The sequence below is a fragment of the Ranitomeya variabilis genome, chromosome 4, assembly GCF_051348905.1.
Source record: "Ranitomeya variabilis isolate aRanVar5 chromosome 4, aRanVar5.hap1, whole genome shotgun sequence".
NCBI lineage: Eukaryota > Metazoa > Chordata > Amphibia > Anura > Dendrobatidae > Ranitomeya > Ranitomeya variabilis.
In genome coordinates this window covers 289,820,533-289,840,553 of record NC_135235.1, presented here as the reverse complement: position 1 = coordinate 289,840,553, position 20,021 = coordinate 289,820,533, and the positions used below count along the sequence as shown (strand labels likewise).

Genomic DNA, 20,021 nt, shown 5'->3' with positions numbered 1-20,021 from the left:
TGTATCACTATAGGCCCTCTCCTTTTTTGTGCCTGGAATGCATGCTGAACCCGTCTATATTGATATAAATTTAGCCCTGGGAACTGAAATTCCTGCTGCAGCATATCATAAGATGACTCCTGTTATGAATCAATTGACCTATCAACCCAATGCCTTTTTCCCTCCACTCTCCCATTCCTTCCATATGATTGAATTCTTGAAAAGAGGGGTTATCCCAAATAGGAGAAAACTCAGTGAATCTCACAACCCCCCTGATTCGTTTAAGCGTCTGCCATACCTTATGAATTAAATTTATGGTGTGAAGACAAGTCCCCAATTTCTTAAAGAGTCCTGCTTCTAGACCCCGGCTCAAGGGCCATATTCCAATAATATATACCAGACTGCTATGACCCTGTCCCTTCTCGAGCCCTTTCCCCCAACCCCTAAGATGTTGGCTCTGCGCAGACAAAAAATATAACCAGGGATTAGGCAGGGCAAGCCCCCCTTCGTCTTTAGGTCTCTGCAGGATCTCCTGCCTAATTCTTGGACTCTTCCTACCCCACACCAACTCTCCGAATAATGATCTTAGTCTACGAAATCTGCTCAGTGGGATCCATACCGGAGAATTATGCAAAATATACAAAATCTGAGGCATCACAACCATCTTGAGGAGATTTACTCTACCCACCACCAACAAATGCAGCTTACTCCAAGCTGAGATTTTGGCGCGTAATTTAGTTATTAATGGCTCAAGATTAAGCTCCTCAAATCTTGTTAAGGGGAGAGTTACATGGATCCCTAGATATTTAAATTGTGAAACCACCCTTAATTTTGTGTCTTCTTCCACCTCCCTCGTACAATCCACTCCTCTGTCCACCTGTAAAACACTCGATTTATCCCAATTGATAATTAACCCTGAAATTTGCCCGAATCTTTCAATTAATGATATTACATTCCTTAAAGGTTCCCCAGGGCCCTCAAGAAAAAGCAAGATGTCATCAGCATACAGAGCAACTTTTTCTTCCATTTTCCCATACACAAACCCCTTCACTATCTGTGACCTTCTAATAGCCGCTGCCAGTGGTTCCACCGCTATGGCAAACAGCAACGGGGACAACGGGCACCCCTGTCGTGTACCTCGAAACAGTTGAAAGCTGTCTGACAGCGCATTGTTCACTTTGATTTTAGCCACTGGAGAGGAGTATAGGAGTCTCACCCATGACACAAAGACTGGCCCAAACCCACAGCGACTCAACACCGACCACAGGTATTGCCATTCTATACTATCGAAGGCCTTATGTGCATCGAGGGAAACCACCACCCTCCTGCCAACATTATCTGTCGGTATTTGCATATTGAGAAATAGCCTTCTCAAGTTGATGGCAGTGGATTTATTAGGCATAAAGCCCGATTGGTCCGAGTGAACCACTTTTTCTATCACCCGGGTCAGTCTGTTCGCCAAGGCTTTAGCCAAAATCTTAACATCTGCTGTTAGGAGTGATATTGGTCTATATGACTCCGGCAGCCGCGGATTTTTGTCAGGTTTAGGGATGACCACAATAATGGCCTCCCTCATAGAAGGAGGTAATGTTCCCCTCTCCAGCGACTCCTCAAAGACACTGGTCCTTACATTTTAATGAAACCCGCTCGTTTATGACAAGCGGATGCAAACTGTATGGGGAAGAAATAATAATAATGTTTAGATTATTTGGCGTGTTCACGGTTGGATCGCTGCCATCTTTAAAAGGGCCAACGGTCGGGAATGTGTGACCTTGTGAAGGCTCGATCAGCTGATTGTTGGCCTGTGCAAAAGGGATTATAGTCTCTCTGACATCAATCTTCTGTACGGAGCTCGGTGTATAGGTGACACTATCCTCATTACTGCGGTACCTTAATCTTAGCTTGCTGCTCCATATGGAGGGTCTCTTCTTGCATCTTGGCAAGGCCAAGGGCTTCTTTGGCATGTCCTGAAAAACAAAAGATGAACACGGGGTTCAGATCAGGAGGCAGAACTCCTGTGGCTTACCCATTTCACGGTGGGTCATATAAGGCTTAAAGGGGATCTCCAGTGAAAATGAGACATAGCCTATCCACAGGTGATACGTTATTGATCAGCAGGGCTCTGATTGCTGAGACCTGCACCGATTGGCGTAAAGCAGGACCTTTATTCCGCTAGAATAGAGCGTTAGTGCCACTAACTACTAATCAATGGGATCTGACACTTTCCAACTAGAAAAACTGATGTGAAGTCAACAGCAGCCGCAGTGAAACTTTGTAGAGATCTGTGGGGTCACAGTCACCAACATCATTGATGACGAGAGTCCAGGATCTCGGCCGGCTGATCGTAAAATGACATATTCTGATTTACAGTCAAAAGACAAGAAGAGATCCCGGCCATGTTCTAACATAGCTGGCTGGTTTGTTACAATGTGTCAGCCTTAATGTACATCTCACCCCAACACCTAGTATGCCAATGGGGTAGTTACAGCAACATAGGCACCATGCTGCCGGACATCATACGACGCGACTATGTACTAATTATTCTTTTATTGGCTAGTTGGCTACTTTGTATGTGCCACAAACTAAATATATATACACACACACACACACCCCACTATATATAAAATCAAGGAATTGAATTAAAAAAATATCTAAAAATCAAGAAAAAACATCTTTTAACTCAATTTCTTTATTTTCAATATATATATTTGTATATATATATTTTTTTCTATTCAATTCCTTGAGATAGATTATATATATATATATATATATATATAAAAAATCAAGGAATTGAATAAAAAAATATCTAAAATTCAAGGAAAAAAATGTAAATGAAAAAAAAAAAAAATATTATATATATATATATATATATATATATATATATATATATATATATATATATATATATATTTATTTATTGAGAAGAATTCTGTATATCCAGTAGTGACTCAATATTGCAGCAACCAGAATGCGATAGCCCATGTGATCTACAGTCCACAGACCGAGAGCGATGATGCAAGCTCGGGTAAACAGGGAGATCAGCACAGAGGAGCGGGGGACACAGAGATACAACAGGCAAGGACATTACATCGGGTGATGACATTGAGGAAAGTGAGGTTATTGGTGCACAAGTACAAGAGGGGTGCACTGCAATTCCCAGCATGGCACCTAACTCGGAGTAGCACCAATTACAAAAGTTGCTAAAGGAGTCATATAGCTTACAGGGGTTTTCTAGTTTCAGACAATCCTTGTCCCCCAGCTGCAGTTTGATAAAAAAAAAAATGCTTTACTCCCCCTCCCCAGGTCCTGCTCTGAGCCTCCGTCATTGTTCTTGGTGTGTGTAACGCTGCAGCCAGTGAGTGATGCCGATGGCAAGAGCCGCTGAGCTCTGTGACTGGCTGCAGCGCTGCAGGAAATAATAGATTCCCGGACCAGCGACGGAGGCTCGGCGCTGGACCTGGGGAAGGGGAGTAACTTTATATCGGCAAACTACAGCCTTGAAGAGGGGCGGCAGGTTTCCAAAACTGGAAAAGAAAAACCCTTTACCCAGGTACCTCTAAAATAACAAGGACCCGGAATGTGTGAGTGATTTCCTCCCAAAAGTCTGGAGGTGACATGTAACACTATGGGCCAGTGAGATCTGTAGTGGAGAACTACAAGTCCCAGCACCCACTCCTGCAGCAGCCATCTCCCTGCACTCACGTGACTGGTCCAGCTCCCTGGCCGCTTTTGCCGCCCTCTCCAGTCCGGTGGGGTCGAAGTTGCTCCATTTGTCCTTGGGCTTGTTCTTGTCCCCCCCATCTCCGTCCCCTCCAGGGGGCGGCGGGGGCATTGGCAGACCTGGCACGTCCGGTGGCGCCGGCTGCCCCTTGTTATACCCGAATAGCCAGGACATGTCACCGTACAGCGGGCGCTCTGCTCTCCTCTCACTGACACACGTGGGGTAGATAGTAGACTAACGCGCATGCGCGTCACCCTCTGTGACAAGGTCACTTTCCGTACAACCCTGCCCAGCTGATGACGTCACGGGACACACCAGAATGCTATTGGCTGAGTTCTGACCGGCATTCAGTTTCCGGAGGAAGGATAGCGCAAAGGATCAAAAGTATTCAGAAAGCGAAGTTTTGTTGAAGATGGAGACTTCCGCTTAGCAACGTCTTGTTTGGCTCCTCCCTTAGTTACATAGACTAGAAGCAAAGAGAAAAGCCACCATGGCTCAGAGAGCGGAGGGAGCGTTCGTCCTGCACGGGAGGAAAGCGGCGCTCAGGTTGGTGGATGCGGGTGTGGGGGCTCCATAGAGAGGCCATTATGTGAATGAAGACTTACTAATGCGCTAAATGGACATTTATGGAAGTCTGAATGGTTGGGGTCCAGCTTTAGTGATGATACATACACTGTTAAAGGGGATGTCCAAGAATTAAGGTGACTGCTGGTAATTATCCTCTTGGGTGTAGTGAAAGTTTGTCCATAGTAACCCCCGGTCCTGTGGCGCGACACCAACCCCCGGTCCTGTGGCGCGACACCAACCCCCGGTCCTGTGGCGCGACACCAACCCCCGGTCCTGTGGCGCGACACCAACCCCCGGTCCTGTGGCGCGACCCCAACCCCCGGAACACACCGCTGTATGACGAAATGTTGCAGCCCACTATTATTAGAATGTGCACATTGTAGATTTAGACTGGACACCAAAACCAGGAAGAAACACATGAAGCAGATGATATGTGTTACCCCTTAGATTCTTCCCAGTCCCTTCACAGGTGAAAAATGACCTCTGCTGCAGGGGATAAGTTCATCAGAGTTGCCAGCCTCACAAACTGCATATTGATAGCTCCTCAGGTAACAGCCCTCATAAATGATTCACAGACACAACTCAACATTATCTGTCCATGGAGGCTGAGAGAAGCCACCTTTATGGTTGAATTGCTGCAAAGAAGCCACTAATGAGGATCAAGAAGAGACTTATTTGGGCCGAGCAACATAAGGACAAGACAATATCAGATCAGTGGAAATCTGTGCTGGGATCTGATAAGCTAAAATTTGAACATTTTGGTACCAACAATCATGTCTTTGTGAGGACGTAGAAAAATTGAACAGATGTCTTGTACATGAGTGGGGCCCACCGTGAAGCCTGGAGGGGTAAGTATGGTGGGGTGGAGGTTCCTTGCTGGTGACACTATTGATGATTTATTCTACATGAAAGGCACAGTACCCTGTCTGGCTACCACAGAATTCTGCACAAATGTTCCCTCCCATCTGGTCTGTGCTCAGTGGGACCATTAGTGTTGCAACAGGACAATGATCCAATTACCACTCCAGGCTATGAGAGAGCTAAGTGTCCAAGGAGATGGATGGAGGCTACATCAGATGACGTGGCCTCCACAAGTGGCCAACTGGTTGAGGTGGTTTGGGATGAGTTGGATACAGTGTGAAGGCAAAGCAGCCAACGAGTGGGCAGCATCTCCGGAAACTCCTTCAAGACTGTTAGAGCCATTTCGGGTGATGACCTGATGAAGCCGCTGGTGAGAATGTCAAGGGGAGGTGTAAGGCTGTCATCAGAGTAACACAGGGGGACTGTGAGAAATCTAAGGTGGAACACATATTCAGGTCCTTTTTTCTCCCTTCCTTTTTCTCACTTCTTTCTTTTTTATTTCTTCCTTCCCTTTTCTCTCTTTTTTCCCATTTCTCTCTTCCTTCCGTTTTCGCTCTTCTTTCCTTTTCTCGCTTCCTTTTTTGTCTTTTTTCTCTTCCTTTCTTTTTTCCTTCCTTCCTTCCTTCCTTCCTTCCTTCCTTCCTTCCTTCCTTCCTTCCTTCCTTCCTTCCTTCCTCTCTTCCTTCCTCTTTCTTCCCTTTTTCTCTTTCTTCCTTCCTTCCTTCCTTCCTTCCTTCCTTCCTTCCTCTCTTTTCTTCTTCCTTCCTGTCACCCCTTTTCTTTATTCCCTTTTTCTTCCTTCCCTCACATCTATCTGTGCGTTTCCCTTCTCCATTTCCCTGTCCTATGATCTCTCACAGCTATATTGGCCGTATACAGAATTCATATAGACGGACACAATATTCTCTGATCTTTCACTGATGGAAAAACAAAGAAAAAAATGTTTGTTCAAATTTAAAACTATTTCTTGAGATTCCAAATTAATGTTTGAAAAGTAGCTTCCTGTGCCGAGTCTCCACCGGCTCCTCTTCTCCTCCGGCTCCTCTTCTCCTCCGGCTCCTCTTCTCCTCCGGCTCCTCTTCTCCTCCGGCTCCTCTTCTCCTTCGACTCCTCTTCTCCTTCGGCTCTTCTTCTCCGACGACTCCTCTTCTCCTCCGTCTCCTCTTCTCCGACGACTCCGCTTCTCCTTCGTCTCCTCTTCACTTCACCACTGGCTCCTCTTCACCACCGGCTTCTCTTCTCCTCCGGCTCCTCTTCTCCTCCGGCTCCTCTTCTCCTCCGGCTCCTCTTCTCCTCCGGCTCCTCTTCTCCTCCGGCTCTTCTTCTCCTCCGGCTCCTCTTCACCACCGGCTCCTCTTCACCACCGGCTCCTCTTCTCCTCCGGCTCCTCTTCTCCATCGGCTCCTCTTCTCCTCCAGCTCCTCTTCTCCGGCTCCTCTTCTCCTCCAGCTCTTCTTCTCTTCCAGCTCTTCTTCTCCACCGGCTCCTCTTCTCTATCGGCTCCTATTCTCCATCGGCTATTCTTCTCCCCCAGCTCTTCTTTTCCTCCGGCTCCTCTTCTCCTCCAGCTCCTCTTCTCCTCCGGCTTCTCTTCTCCTCCGGCTCCTCTTCACCACCGGCTCCTCTTCACCACCGGCTCCTCTTCTCCGGCTCCTCTTCTTCTCCGGCTCCTCTTCTCCTCCGGCTCCTCTTCTCCTCCGGCTCCTCTTCTCCTCCGGCTCCTCTTCTCCTCCGGCTCCTCTTCTCCTCCGGCTCTTCTTCTCCTCCGGCTCTTCTTCTCCTCCGGCTCTTCTTCTCCTCCGGCTCCTCTTCTCCTCCGGCTCCTCTTCTCCTCCGGCTCCTCTTCTCCTCCGGCTCCTCTTCTCCTCCGGCTCCTCTTCACCACCGGCTCCTCTTCTCCTCCGGCTCCTCTTCTCCTCCGGCTCCTCTTCTCCTCCGGCTCCTCTTCTCCTCCGGCTCCTCTTCTCCATCGGCTCCTCTTCTCCTCCAGCTCCTCTTCTCCGGCTCCTCTTCTCCTCCAGCTCTTCTTCTCTTCCAGCTCTTCTTCTCCACCGGCTCCTCTTCTCTATCGGCTCCTATTCTCCATCGGCTATTCTTCTCCCCCAGCTCTTCTTTTCCTCCGGCTCCTCTTCTCCTCCAGCTCCTCTTCTCCTCCGGCTTCTCTTCTCCTCCGGCTCCTCTTCACCACCGGCTCCTCTTCACCACCGGCTCCTCTTCTCCGGCTCCTCTTCTTCTCCGGCTCCTCTTCTCCTCCGGCTCCTCTTCTCCTCCGGCTCCTCTTCTCCTCCGGCTCTTCTTCTCCTCCGGCTCTTCTTCTCCTCCGGCTCTTCTTCTCCTCCGGCTCTTCTTCTCCTCCGGCTCCTCTTCTCCTCCGGCTCCTCTTCTCCTCCGGCTCCTCTTCTCCTCCGGCTCCTCTTCTCCTCCGGCTCCTCTTCACCACCGGCTCCTCTTCTCCTCCGGCTCCTCTTCTCCTCCGGCTCCTCTTCTCCTCCGGCTCCTCTTCTCCTCCGGCTCTTCTTCTCCACCGGCTCTTCTTCTCCACCGGCTCTTCTTCTCCACCGGCTCCTCTTCTCCTCCGGCTCCTCTTCTCCTCCGGCTCCTCTTCTCCTCCGGCTCCTCTTCTCCACCGGCTCCTCTTCACCACCGGCTCCTCTTCTCCTCCGGCTCCTCTTCTCCTCCGGCTCCTCTTCTCCTCCGGCTCCTCTTCTCCTCCGGCTCCTCTTCACCACCGGCTCCTCTTCACCACCGGCTCCTCTTCTCCTCCGGCTCCTCTTCTTCTCCGGCTCCTCTTCTCCATCGGCTCCTCTTCTCCTCCAGCTCCTCTTCTCCGGCTCCTCTTCTCCTCCAGCTCTTCTTCTCTTCCAGCTCTTCTTCTCCATCGGCTTCTCTTCTCCTCCGGCTCCTCTTCACCACCGGCTCCTCTTCTCCGGCTCCTCTTCTTCTCCGGCTCCTCTTCTCCTCCGGCTCTTCTTCTCCTCCGGCTCCTCTTCTCCTCCAGCTCCTTTTCTCCATCGGCTCCTCTTCTCCTCCGGCTCCTCTTCTCCATCGGCTCCTCTTCTCCTCCAGCTCTTCTTCTCCTCCGGCTCCTCTTCTCCTTCGACTCCTCTTCTCCTTCGGCTCTTCTTCTCCGACGACTCCTCTTCTCCGACGACTCCTCTTCTCCGACGACTCCTCTTCTCCTCCGTCTCCTCTTCGACGACTCCGCTTCTCCTTCGTCTCCTCTTCACTTCACCACTGGCTCCTCTTCACCACCGGCTTCTCTTCTCCTCCAGCTCCTCTTCACCACCGGCTCCTCTTCTCCTCCGGCTCCTCTTCTCCTCCGGCTCCTCTTCTTCTCCGGCTCCTCTTCTCCTCCAGCTCCTCTTCTCCGGCTCCTCTTCTCCTCCAGCTCTTCTTCTCTTCCAGCTCTTCTTCTCCACCGGCTCCTCTTCTCTATCGGCTCCTATTCTCCATCGGCTATTCTTCTCCTCCAGCTCTTCTTTTCCTCCGGCTCCTCTTCTCCTCCAGCTCCTCTTCTCCTCCGGCTCTTCTTCTCCTCCGGCTTCTCTTCTCCTCCGGCTCCTCTTCACCACCGGCTCCTCTTCACCACCGGCTCCTCTTCTCCGGCTCCTCTTCTTCTCCGGCTCCTCTTCTCCATCGGCTCCTCTTCTCCTCCGGCTCCTCTTCTCCGGCTCCTCTTCTCCACCGGCTCCTTTTTGCCTCTGGCTCCTCTTCTCCTCCGGCTCTTCTTCTCCTCCGGCTCCTCTTCTTCTCCAGCTCCTTTTCTCCATCGGCTCCTCTTCTCCTCCGGCTCCTCTTCTCCATCGGCTCCTCTTCTCCTCCAGCTCTTCTTCTCCTCCGGCTCCTCTTCTCCTCCGGCTCCTCTTCTCCTCCGGCTCCTCTTCTCTATCGGCTCCTATTCTCCATTGGCTGTTCTTCTCCTCCAGCTCTTCTTTTCCTCCGGCTCCTCTTCTCTATCGGCTCCTATTCTCCATTGGCTGTTCTTCTCCTCCAGCTCTTCTTTTCCTCCGGCTCCTCTTTTCCTCCAGCTCCTCTTCAACTCCAGCTCTTCTTCTCCTCCGGCTCTTCTTCTCCTCCGGCTCTTCTTCTCCTCCGGCTTCTCTTCTCCTCCGGCTCTTCTTCTCCTCCAGCTCCACTTCTCCTTTTTTCTCATCGCTTCTTCATGCTGTCAGTGACAATGTATTCTTGTGAGTAGGGGGACCTGTCTGGGGGGCTGCTCGCTGTCATGGAAACCTTCGGAGGCGTCCCACACATCCCCAAGAACTGAGCAAGTGGAGGAGATTACCGAGATCCCGGGACTGACACTCGCACATCATAATTATATTGTGGGAGCAAATCCTGCCTTCTAGTTGGAAATTCACCTGCAAACAGCAAATTTTCCAAAATAATTGAAGCATTAAATTTAATTAACTAATTTCAAATACAGGAATGTACTGAATATCTTGTAATTGTCCCTGTAGTAGGGAATGTTAATCATGATGAAATAAATAATTTTTGCCCCAAATACATGCATTTAAGTGAAAAAAAATGACCAACCTTAAAGGGGAAGTGACTGAGTATTTTGGCACTAGTGCGCACAGGTAATAATGAAAGCCATAGATGGCAGCGATGCAGGAGGCTCAGCGATGATCATGGAACAATATGGAAGGGACATCGCCTCTTTCCTTTAGTCTCCTGCCTTGTTCTCAGGCCTTTAAAACTTTCTTTTTTTTTTTTTTTTTTTTTTTAGAGAGAAGCCATATGAATTCCTCAGCAATACGCAAAAGACCACCAGTACCCATAATCTTAGCTTTCAAGGGTCTGCCAACATCCGCAGCTCACACAGCAGCCAAGGAGGAGGAGGACTGGTGTATCCCGATGAACCAAACGGTGAGTCCAAGCCAAACCCGTGTCTGTTTCAGCAGGACTGTATTTTTTTTCTATTAAGTCTACGTAATAAATATATATCCTGTGAAGGGTAAAAATGTAAAATAAATAAATAATGTAGATTTTTTTTTTACATGATTATGCTAAGAGTATTTAGACGTACCGTACACTTTCCAGCAGCCATATTTACCATAGACTGGTTTTGACTAATTTTCCTCACTTCATCATTGCCGTTACATCTTTTATGTTTGCTCCTTATTGTTTTTTTTTTTTGAGTTAATACTACTAGGTTTGTCAATTTTTTTATTCTTCATAACTTCCATGGTTTTAATCATTCAGATATTTTAGTCTAAGGACTCGTTCACACGTCCGATTTTTCCAGACTGATTATTCTGATCAGTCTTTGATCAGTTTGCTCCGTGTGTCATCTGTTTTTCTCGTACATGGAGAAATAACAAAAATAAAAAATAAAAATTTTTCCTTCTCCATTCTGACGGTCTGTGATAATTGGACCACACTTGGATGTCATCTGAGTGCAGTCCGATATTTTCACGGCCCCATTAACTTGCATTGCCGATTTTGATTTGACCCTCTGATCAGAATCGGACATGTCTCCTCGATTTGCTGCAGACTTCTCAGTTCATGAAAAATCACGAACATAAGGATGGCCCCATAGACTACAACAGGTACAAGTGCTATCCGTGAAAAACAGGGCTAGTACGCGTATGTAAAAATTGGACTTCTGAATGAGCCCTAACTCAACATTTGCTGTTTTGAAATGCTGCTAAATTGTACTCCAATTTTGGAGTAAATAATCCATCTAAATTTTTCTTTTTGCACAATGGAAGGCTAACATGTAACATTTTATACATTTGTGCAACTTTTTACTCAAAAAAAGGTGCAAATAAGTAAAAGACAAAAAAGAGCATCTTTGAGTTTGCGTAAATCATTCACACTTTGAAGAATTTGTCCCAAAAGCAGCAAGAAATGCCATAGGGCAAAAGAAAAGTTACTTAAAAAAAAACAAAACAAAAACACAAATGATAAAATAGTCTCTTTGACTTCTCTGGTAAAGTTTTCTATCTTCCTTCCTTTTTTCTCCCTTCCTTTTTTGGCCTTCCTTCCTTTCTTCCCTTTTCTCTGGTCCTTCCTTTTTTCTCTTCTTTCCTTCCTTTTTCATTCCGCCTTCCATTTTCTCTCTCTTCCTTCCGTTTCCTCTTTTCCTCCTTTTTCTCTCTTCCTTCCCTTTTCTCTTCCTTCCCTTTTGTCTCTTCTTTCCATTTTGTATCTTCCTTCCCTTTTCTTTCTTCCTTCCTTTTTCTCTCTTTCTTCCTTTTCTCTCTCTTCCTTCCTTTTTGTCCATCCTTCCTTTCTTCCTCTCACTTCCATTTTCTCTGTTTCTTCCTTTTTCTCTTCTTTCCTTCCTTTTTCTTTCTTCTTTCCTTTTTTCTCTCTTCCTTATTTTTTGTCCTTCCTTTCTTCCTCTCTCTTTCTTCCCTTTTCTCTGTTCTTTCCTTTTTTCTTCTTTCCTTCCATTTTCTCTCTTTCTTCCTTTTTCTCCCTTCCGTTTCCTCTTTTTTTCTTTTTCTCTCTCTCTTCCCTTTTCTCTTTCTTACTTTTTCTCTCTCTCTTCCTTCCTCTCTTTTCTTTCCCCTTTCTCTCTTCATTCTTTGTTTTTTCTTTGTTTCTTCTTTTTTGTTTCTTGTTTCTTCATTTTTATTTTATTTCCCTTTTCTCTCTCTTTTTTCTCCCTTCCTAATTTCATTTTTCTCTTCCTTCATTCCTTTTTTCTCTTTGTTCCTTCCTTTTTCCCCTTCCTTCCGTTTTTCTTCCATCTTTTTTCTTTCTTCTCTCCCTTTTCTCTCTCGCTTTCTTCCTTCCTTTTTATTTTCCTTCATTTTATTTTGTCCTCTCCTTTTTATCACTTCTTCCTTCCAATCATCTATTCATCCATCAATCCCATACGACAATAGAAAGTTACTTTCAAAAGCACAAATGGTAAATCAGCCCCTTTGACTTCTCTGGTAGCGTTTTCTAGGCATGTTCTGATCTGAGCAAAGGTCATTATGCAGAGAGGGGGAGAAGGTGAGCCGTGACCATTACCAATTGGGAATGAGGTGATACCTATCATTGCAATCCTGTCTGTGATTGATAATGAGATGGCTGCTGAGAAGTGATCCCTATAGAGCAGGAGGTGTCAGCCTATTATGAGACTTCATGACGAAACTGCAAGATTTCAGCATTTGTTGTTTTTTTTTTTTTATGTAGATAGAGATGAGGAACATTAAAGGGGTTTTCCGGAATAGAGCGATCTTTCTGAAGTCACTCTATGTGCCCACTTGATTCTCATCTGCTTCTTTCAGTAATCTATTGAAAGAAGCGGATAAGAATGTAGTCGCCACAGGACCACTTATATCCAGTTCTCATACTGGTGGTCATCTGACCACCCACTTGATCCGGCAACTGATATGAATCCTGACAGTGTGTATAATTCACACAGTCTGTATTTTCCAATCTACAATCCCATAAAGTGACTGCAGAAATTTAGTTCAGGCCCAGTAAACAAAAAAATGACCAAATATTTAAAAAAATATGTATCGCAAAAAAAATATCATTGGTCTTTTTCCAATCAGACGGTCCCTTTAAAGGTGAGACGTCACATGGGCTGTTCAGATAAACTGGAAATGTAAAAGATAATCTTTCTAACCAGACCTCCTACATTAAAACCAGGCAACACGCTGTCTTCATACACCAAAGAGAACGTCACCATCGATGACCTGGAGGAGAACCTGCGGAAGCTGAGGGTCCAGGTGGATAGTTTGGCTTCTAGTTTAAGTTTTGAAAGCAAGAGATCAAACACCAATAACCATGAATGGTCAAAGAAGATGGAGGACTCCTTGTACAATGGCAGCCCTGATCCCGGGCCGGAGTCTCACTGGTCTTTAACATCAAATCATCTGAATGGTCCACGTGAGATATTTTCTGCTGTCCAAAGTTCTGGCGTGCCAGCTTTTTCAAAGTTCTCCATTACTCGTCCAGGTGTGATGAATACCAAATCTTCCTCTCTGACCCAATCGGACCTTACTTATAGAGAATCCATCCCCGTGAAGCTCGGGGCTCCTCATATTGTTGGAGTCAAAGCCTTATTACCTCCCAAGATTGCTGTACGATCCCGTTCTCCTGAAAGAACTCGAGCCTCAACAGTAAGAGGAAGATCTCAGTCCTTGGACCGTTCCCACTCATTTTCACCCGCCTCTAAGAAAGCCAGATGGCTGAGATCACGCTCCCAATCCCCAAAACCCATCTGGAGACCAAACTCTGCCAAAGCCAATGCCTGCGCCCAACCTCCGCCAAGACTGAAATCCAGTGTCAAGACATCCTCTTCCAACCGGCAGTCACGTTCACGGTTCTACAGACCAGGAACTTTTCTTACAAGGTCCTTCACTCCTCCGAGAAAGATCAGAAGCAGCCTGAACTATTCATGGTCTCCGTACAGTGTCCCATCACCTGCAATATCCGCGCCAACCGCAGAGGAGATCAGTGACAGGTAGAGACTTTACTTGCTTTATGAAATATTTGGGCCCCGTACAGTCTAATGCTAAGTGCCGTAATGCAGCAAAATTGCCGTCTTGGTAATTATTGAGTACCTTTGGAATATTTGATTAAAATGTGACCGCACTTTGAGAAAACTTTTGACATGTCATAAAGACTTCTCAGAAGTTTGGATCAATAGGTGTCCAATTGCTGAGACTCCCAAAAAATGGCAAAAGCAGAAATCAGACTGCTGCTCTTTTCCAAAATTGAAGCGTGGCTCCATAGAAAGCCTAACGTCCAAATTTACCGGGTAATTTAGGCCATTTTTTCACGTAACCGATCCCATTGCGCTCAGTTTTTGATCCTTGTGACCCATGGAGCACCAGGAGGGGTTCGCCCAACAACTATTTGGCAGAAAATTTTACAGATTTTGGCACAGATCTGCACTTGCTCATAGCATAATTTCATTTTCTGACTTGAGGACTGCACCAAATTTATTAATTATCTCATGGCTTTTAATAAATTTGGCACAATTTACTCCAATCATTTTTTTAAATGACTAAATTAAATCGGCCCCTTTAAGTTCATATTCAGTCTCGGAAGAAAGTAGCGATCGGCTGCTACTTTGTGTTAGTGATTGTTGGGGGGTCCCAGCACCCAGACCCCACCAATGAAAACTTTTTATGATTCCCTGACATGTCAAAGTTTTCTAAAAGTGCAGTCTAAAGGTGCAGGTTCCATCGGAAATACCAGCTTGTACCCCTGACTACAGTCCCGTCTGCAATCCCCTACTGCACATATATTTATACTAAAGACCCCCAAACAATGGGGTGCCGCAAAAGGGGCTGCAGATGTCCGATTTACAATGCAGCCCCTTTCTTCGTAGTATTGGTTCTGGCATGCTCTTCATAGACCCCCATGTTCTTCTCATTTAGGTTGTGCTATACACATTGCTAATCCAAGGGATCTCCTGTTTACTTTTCTAGATTCTTGAAGACGCTGTCCAAGGCAGACGCTAGTATATCTGTAGTGGAAGCATCTCCCTATCAGCAGGAGCTCACTCGGTTACGACTGGAGCGGCTCCGTGTGGAAGAGGAATTGTTGCTGGAGATTAAAAGGCAGCAAGAGCTGGAAAGGACCCGAGGACCAAAGCTTAAGTGGTGAGATTGTGGACTTCTGATGTCTTAAGTCATAGTTTTTCCATAGTATTTGCCGTCGGACAATCTGTAGTGTTTTACTGACACAACAAACTGAATGATATTTTACCAAACATCAGCGAAAAAAATAATCTGCAGTGGAAATTGACCCACAGTGTGGATTTTATGTCCACAAGATACTAGTTAGTATAGCTGCTGATTTCATCCTTTGCAATGCAAGGGGTGAAATCTGCAGAAAATCCACACCATTTTATCCTAAGTCATATTGCAAGGCTCCCTAAAGAGTCCATATTGACTTTTAGGATCGCTGCTTTCAATAGGTGGCGCTAGAGTTCTAGTCCGCTTCCTCTCTGAAGAGACAATTTGCATATTTAATTTCCCAGAGGAGCGTGCATGGCTTATAAGTCTCCTCACTCTGACATGCCAGGCTTGGTTTGTCACTCTCCATAAGGAGAAACCTTATTCCATAGACACGAGAAATTCTGAATTTTTTTTGTTGATAATTTTGATGCTGTGGATTTTTTGCTGCAGAAAGTCAGCAGTGAATAAGTCCCATGTGGACATAACCTTACAGAAAGCGACAGAGGCTCGTGCCCAGGAGACGTCACTTCTGGAGCTGGTATCCTTGTCCTGGTAGTTCTTTGCCGCTTCCTACACCTTGTGACATCATAACGTTGTATGTGGCTTAGTCACTAACCCTCACACAGCATCATATCATGCATCACGCTGTGACATCATGACGCCGCGCCGCCTGTATAGCAAAGGAGGTGTCCACGAAATGCCAGATGAAGGATGCCGGCAGAGGATCAGACCCTGGGCACCGCGGATAATTGTTCTCCTCTCTAGGATCAACTTTCTGATAAGCCAACTTTTGGTGCACGGACAGAGGTTAAATTGTAGTTTTAAAGGATTGTAGGCTCAGTAACCTACAGTGTCAGGTCAGCGCCGTTATTCTGATTACATTGATACCCGGTGATGAAATCTCTCTTGTGGTTCTTGTTTAATCTTTATTTTCAGTTTTTAGTTAATGATATGCTCATGCTCCGGGGCAGCCTGTGGGTGTCTTCATGTGGTGCTCTGATTAGGTATTCATAATGTAGACGGTGCCATCTTGCTAGAGATAAAAAGATGTCCTCCTCCAAGATGGCGCCACTGGCACCTGCACAATAGCAGCTATCGGATCACCTCTATATACAACGATAGCTGCTACTGCGCACACACAGCAGGCGCCACTTTCAAATGTTTTTTTTTTTTTTACGATCAGGATATCCTCAAACACATTTATTATTAACACATTTGTATACTAATTTAGCTATGACACAATACCGTACAGGGGGCAGAGGTGTCACTTTTTAAGCAAAAGGCACCTAGAGGATCAGCTAAATACTACAGGTCCCTTTAACCCCTGGCAGCCAAGAGATCTCAACAGGAGCAATAAGGCGATTGTACCTGTCCGTCATATATATGAATGGCAGATTACGTCCGGCATACACAAGCCAGATCTGGCAGAGACGCCTTCGATGATGTCCAGGGTTGTCCTGATGAAAGAGACATGCCTGCACCTGCACCCACTTTACATACTCCATCAGGCACCAGAAAAAAGGGACGCTGCCTGAATTCATGAATAGGACAAATGATCTTCTAGTCCTCCTTTTACCTTGCAGGTACGAGATGAAGAACTCGCAGTTCCACTATGAAGCCCGCAAGAATAATGAGCTACTGAAGACCAGCAAGGATTACCAGGCCATCTTCAATTACCGGCAGGATCTCGCCACTTCATCCAAGGATTTTCAGGAGCACTTTCAGATGTCACACCTGGAGCCGGTGTAAGCTGAACCCCCGCTGGCAGAAATTGCTGTGTTTTGAGCTTTCTGCGCCTATGTAGATGTATGGGGGATGGTAATGAGGCAGTGTGCTAATATTTATATAGGGGTGGGGGTGTTACATAAAACGAGGTCCTGGAGGTCTGCACTCAGATCTGTACGTGAAGGTACCTGGGGTACAGCCTCTATACGTATTCCAATAACTCAGGAGTATGTGCTTGTACCCGACCTCTAACTTGCACGTGTCATAGTCCAATTATCACTTTCTACAGGACGTGCAGCTCATCTGATATGAACAGAGTTAAGAAAAATGATGTGCAGGACCCTGGTGGTCCAGCGGCCATTCGGTAGTTTGTAGCCGCCGGTTTCGAGCCTCCACGACACTTCTTCTGATTAATAGACCCGTCTTGACGTCATCATTGTGATGCAACATTGCATCAGGCCTACTAATCAGAGAAGAAGCCGGGGATGCCGGCAGAAGGTTCGCAGGCTCTAATCTTACGGCCACGGACCACCGACGTGGCCACTGGAACAGGGTCCTGCAATTTTTTTCTAGACGTACCCCCCCCAAAAAAATCTTTCAATCAAAAAGGGTTGTCCCAGCGTGGACTTCAGCAACATACTAAGTAGATGTGCCACCAATTTCCCATTGGAAACCCTTAGGAAACTATATACTACTTTGTCTGCGCTGCCTTTTGCAGCCGTTGACCATAACGGGCCTAAGCAGAGCCAGCAAGAGACCAGGGGACATTTCATGGTCTGCAGATCAGTTTGCTGACAGGGATTGCCTAACAAACAGGCAATCCCCGCATGTGTTGTGGCTGTCGAAAATCCACTAGACATGCAGCCGCGAGGACTCGAACATATTTTTCGAGCACTCTGAAGACACTCTGTTAGCACCCGAGCATGCTCAGATAGCACCTTATTCTCTCATCACTAATGTCTACCAGTCAGGCATTGATGGCCCATCCCGGCAGTCCAATATCTGTGCTGAGACAAGCCCTTAGGATTGTCCCGCATCAGTCTCCAAGGTTTGGATCTGCTGCACTAGATCCATAACGGGTCTTCTCTTTTCTCAGTGATCCTCAACAGACTCCATATCGCCTGCTCATACCAACAGGTATGCCACTACTGATCAGCCAAAATCAGAGCCATGAGTTAAAGGGTTATTCTTGACTTCTATCTCGAGAGCGCACCGCTCCCCTGCCTCCCGGCATGCAGTGCACTCCTAACGATTGACAGTGCAGACCAACGGCATGGCTGAGCTGCTGACCCGAGCTGTGTATTCTGCCATGTTACAAGCAGAGGCAGCATTTCCTCTGTGTCACTGCAGCCAGCTTCAGCGCAGCGCTTGCAAGTTCTATAGCAAAGAGCCTCCAAGTGCTGCGCTCCTGAAAGACTGGTGGACTGCAGTGGTGGCCGGTAACCAAGGCAACGAGTTGCAGACAATAGAATTAGATATCCCTCAGAGAAGATATTTCATCAGAGGTAAATTGTAAATTTGCTTGTTTTTACAAGAACTTTAAAAATTTTACTCATTTAAGAAGTTGAGACAACCCCTTTAATTCTGCAGTAGTCACACTGGCATTAGGGTAGCCACACGGGTATTGTGTAAGTCCTATTTGTGGCTGTTTATGGCTGTTTAGAAACATATCGAGATATAGACGTACCCGAAGATGGAAGAGAAACCATCCACTGTCATGTCCGACCCCAATCTGGGCATCTTCTGGAAGTTTTGCCGCAGATTCCTTGGTCTCTATTCTTCATGGTTGATGTTGGTGCTGTGTCTGTGTAATTGTAATTGTATCTATCTCCTCCTAATAAATGACCTTCACACAACGATTCTCCGTCATCGAATGTGAGTTATCTATCAAACCGTCGTGGGAAAATCACTGATAAGTAAGAATTCATTCCTACAAGGAGGTTTTTTTGTAGAAAATACTGAGATTGTCCCACACATGTGGATGGGTCCCACAAAGTGCATGGAAATGCTGCAGATACAACCATCTCCCACATATGTAACCCCAGCAAGTGCCATGGCCCCAGCATTGTTTCTACGGGCCGTCTGGCTAAATATATAATCCAGTTTTTCATTTGGACCCCATGCCAACTGGTGAGTGACATCTGGCCCCTTGCCCATCCCCCAGTGTATAGCATTCGGCCTCTCCCCCCCACATCCTCACATGTATAACCTTCTGCCCCTCACCCAGCGGTGTATAACATTTGACCCCTCTCCCCATGGTGTATAACACTTGACCCCTGCCTACCCTTGTATAACATCTGGCCCCTTCGCTCTCCCATCTATAACATCTCGTCCCTCCACTCCCCCCCAGTGTATAGCATCCGACCCCCCACCTACTGGTGTATGACATCTGACCCCTCTCCCCATGGTGTATAACATTTTACCCCTGCCCACCCTTGTATAACATTTCATCCCTCACACCTCCCCAGTGTATAGCATCCGGCCCCCCACCCACTGGTGTATGACATCTGACCCCTCTCCCAATGGTGTATAACATTTGACCTCTGCCCACCCTTGTATGACATCTGGCCCCTCGCCCCCCTGTGTATAACATTTGGTCCCTTGCCCCCCAATGTCTAACATCTAACCCTTTGCCTCCTGGTGTATAATATTTGGCCCCTCGCCCCCCCAAAGTCTAACATCCAGCCCCTTGCCCACCCCAGTGTATTACATTTGGCACCTTGCCCCACAATGTCAAACGTCCGGCCCCTCGCCCCCCAATGTCTAACGTCCGGCCCCTTGCCCCCCCTAGTGTATTACATTTGGCCCCTCACCCCCCAATATCTAACATCCGGCCCCTCGCCCCCCCCCCCCCCCCCCCCCGTGTATTACATTTCACCCCTTGCCCCACAATGTCTAACATCCGCCGGCCCCTCGCCCCCCCCCCGTGTATTACATTTCACCCCTTGCCCCCCAATGTCTAACATCCGGCCCCTCGCCCCCCCCCCCCCCCCCAGTGTATAACATCCATCGGAGCCACTGATATAACAAGTCAGGTCATTACATTTCTCCCCTGCTAAATCTTCCCTCATCGCCTGTGAATGATATTATTGAGAAACTCCTCTGTTATTAACATCAGCACAAACACTATGTCCCCACTGGAAGCTTCATGGCCGAGCAGCTGCATGCAGCCTTACATCACCAAGCACAATGTCAAGCGTCGGATGAAGTGGTGTATAGCTGCCATTACTGGACTCTGGAGCAGTGGAAACATTTCCTGTGGAGCAACGAGTATATGAAATTTTGCATTGTATCTTATTAGTGTAATGGGCTTCATGTCTTCTTCACCTTCCTACGACTTGCAATCACTGCTTACCATACTGACATTGCTTTGTAATTTGTCAAAAACTCCCCCAGACTCTAAATAAAACCCCTTTAGAATAAAACAGTAAGTAGAGGATGGGGATGCTGCGATGTATGTGATTTGCCTGAAGGCGGGGATTAGCCCCAGGGATGGCATGACACAGCCCCAGGGATGGCATGACACAATG

The 20,021-nt window shown here is 46.9% G+C and overlaps 2 protein-coding genes across 2 annotated transcripts in view; one reads left to right on the top strand and one right to left on the bottom strand.

Annotated features, from left to right (window-relative positions):
* ATAD3A (ATPase family AAA domain containing 3A) overlaps window positions 1-4,079 on the bottom strand; it is a 54,862-nt gene extending 50,783 nt beyond the window's left edge. The window contains exons 1-2 of the mRNA XM_077250147.1: window positions 3,682-4,079; window positions 1,870-1,946 (exon numbers count right to left, since the gene is read on the bottom strand). Of these exons, the coding sequence (XP_077106262.1) occupies window positions 1,870-1,946; window positions 3,682-3,874 (270 nt within the window). The 5' untranslated portion in view covers window positions 3,875-4,079. The remainder of the gene's footprint in view (window positions 1-1,869; window positions 1,947-3,681) is intronic.
* LOC143764522 (uncharacterized) lies at window positions 4,069-18,350 on the top strand. The gene is made up of 5 exons (XM_077250148.1): window positions 4,069-4,246; window positions 9,858-9,997; window positions 12,725-13,541; window positions 14,515-14,688; window positions 16,350-18,350. The coding sequence occupies exons 1-5, from the start codon at window positions 4,191-4,193 to the stop codon at window positions 16,513-16,515; spliced, it is 1,353 nt and encodes a 450-aa protein (XP_077106263.1). The 5' UTR covers window positions 4,069-4,190; the 3' UTR covers window positions 16,516-18,350.
* Window positions 18,351-20,021: the final 1,671 nt, after the last annotated feature.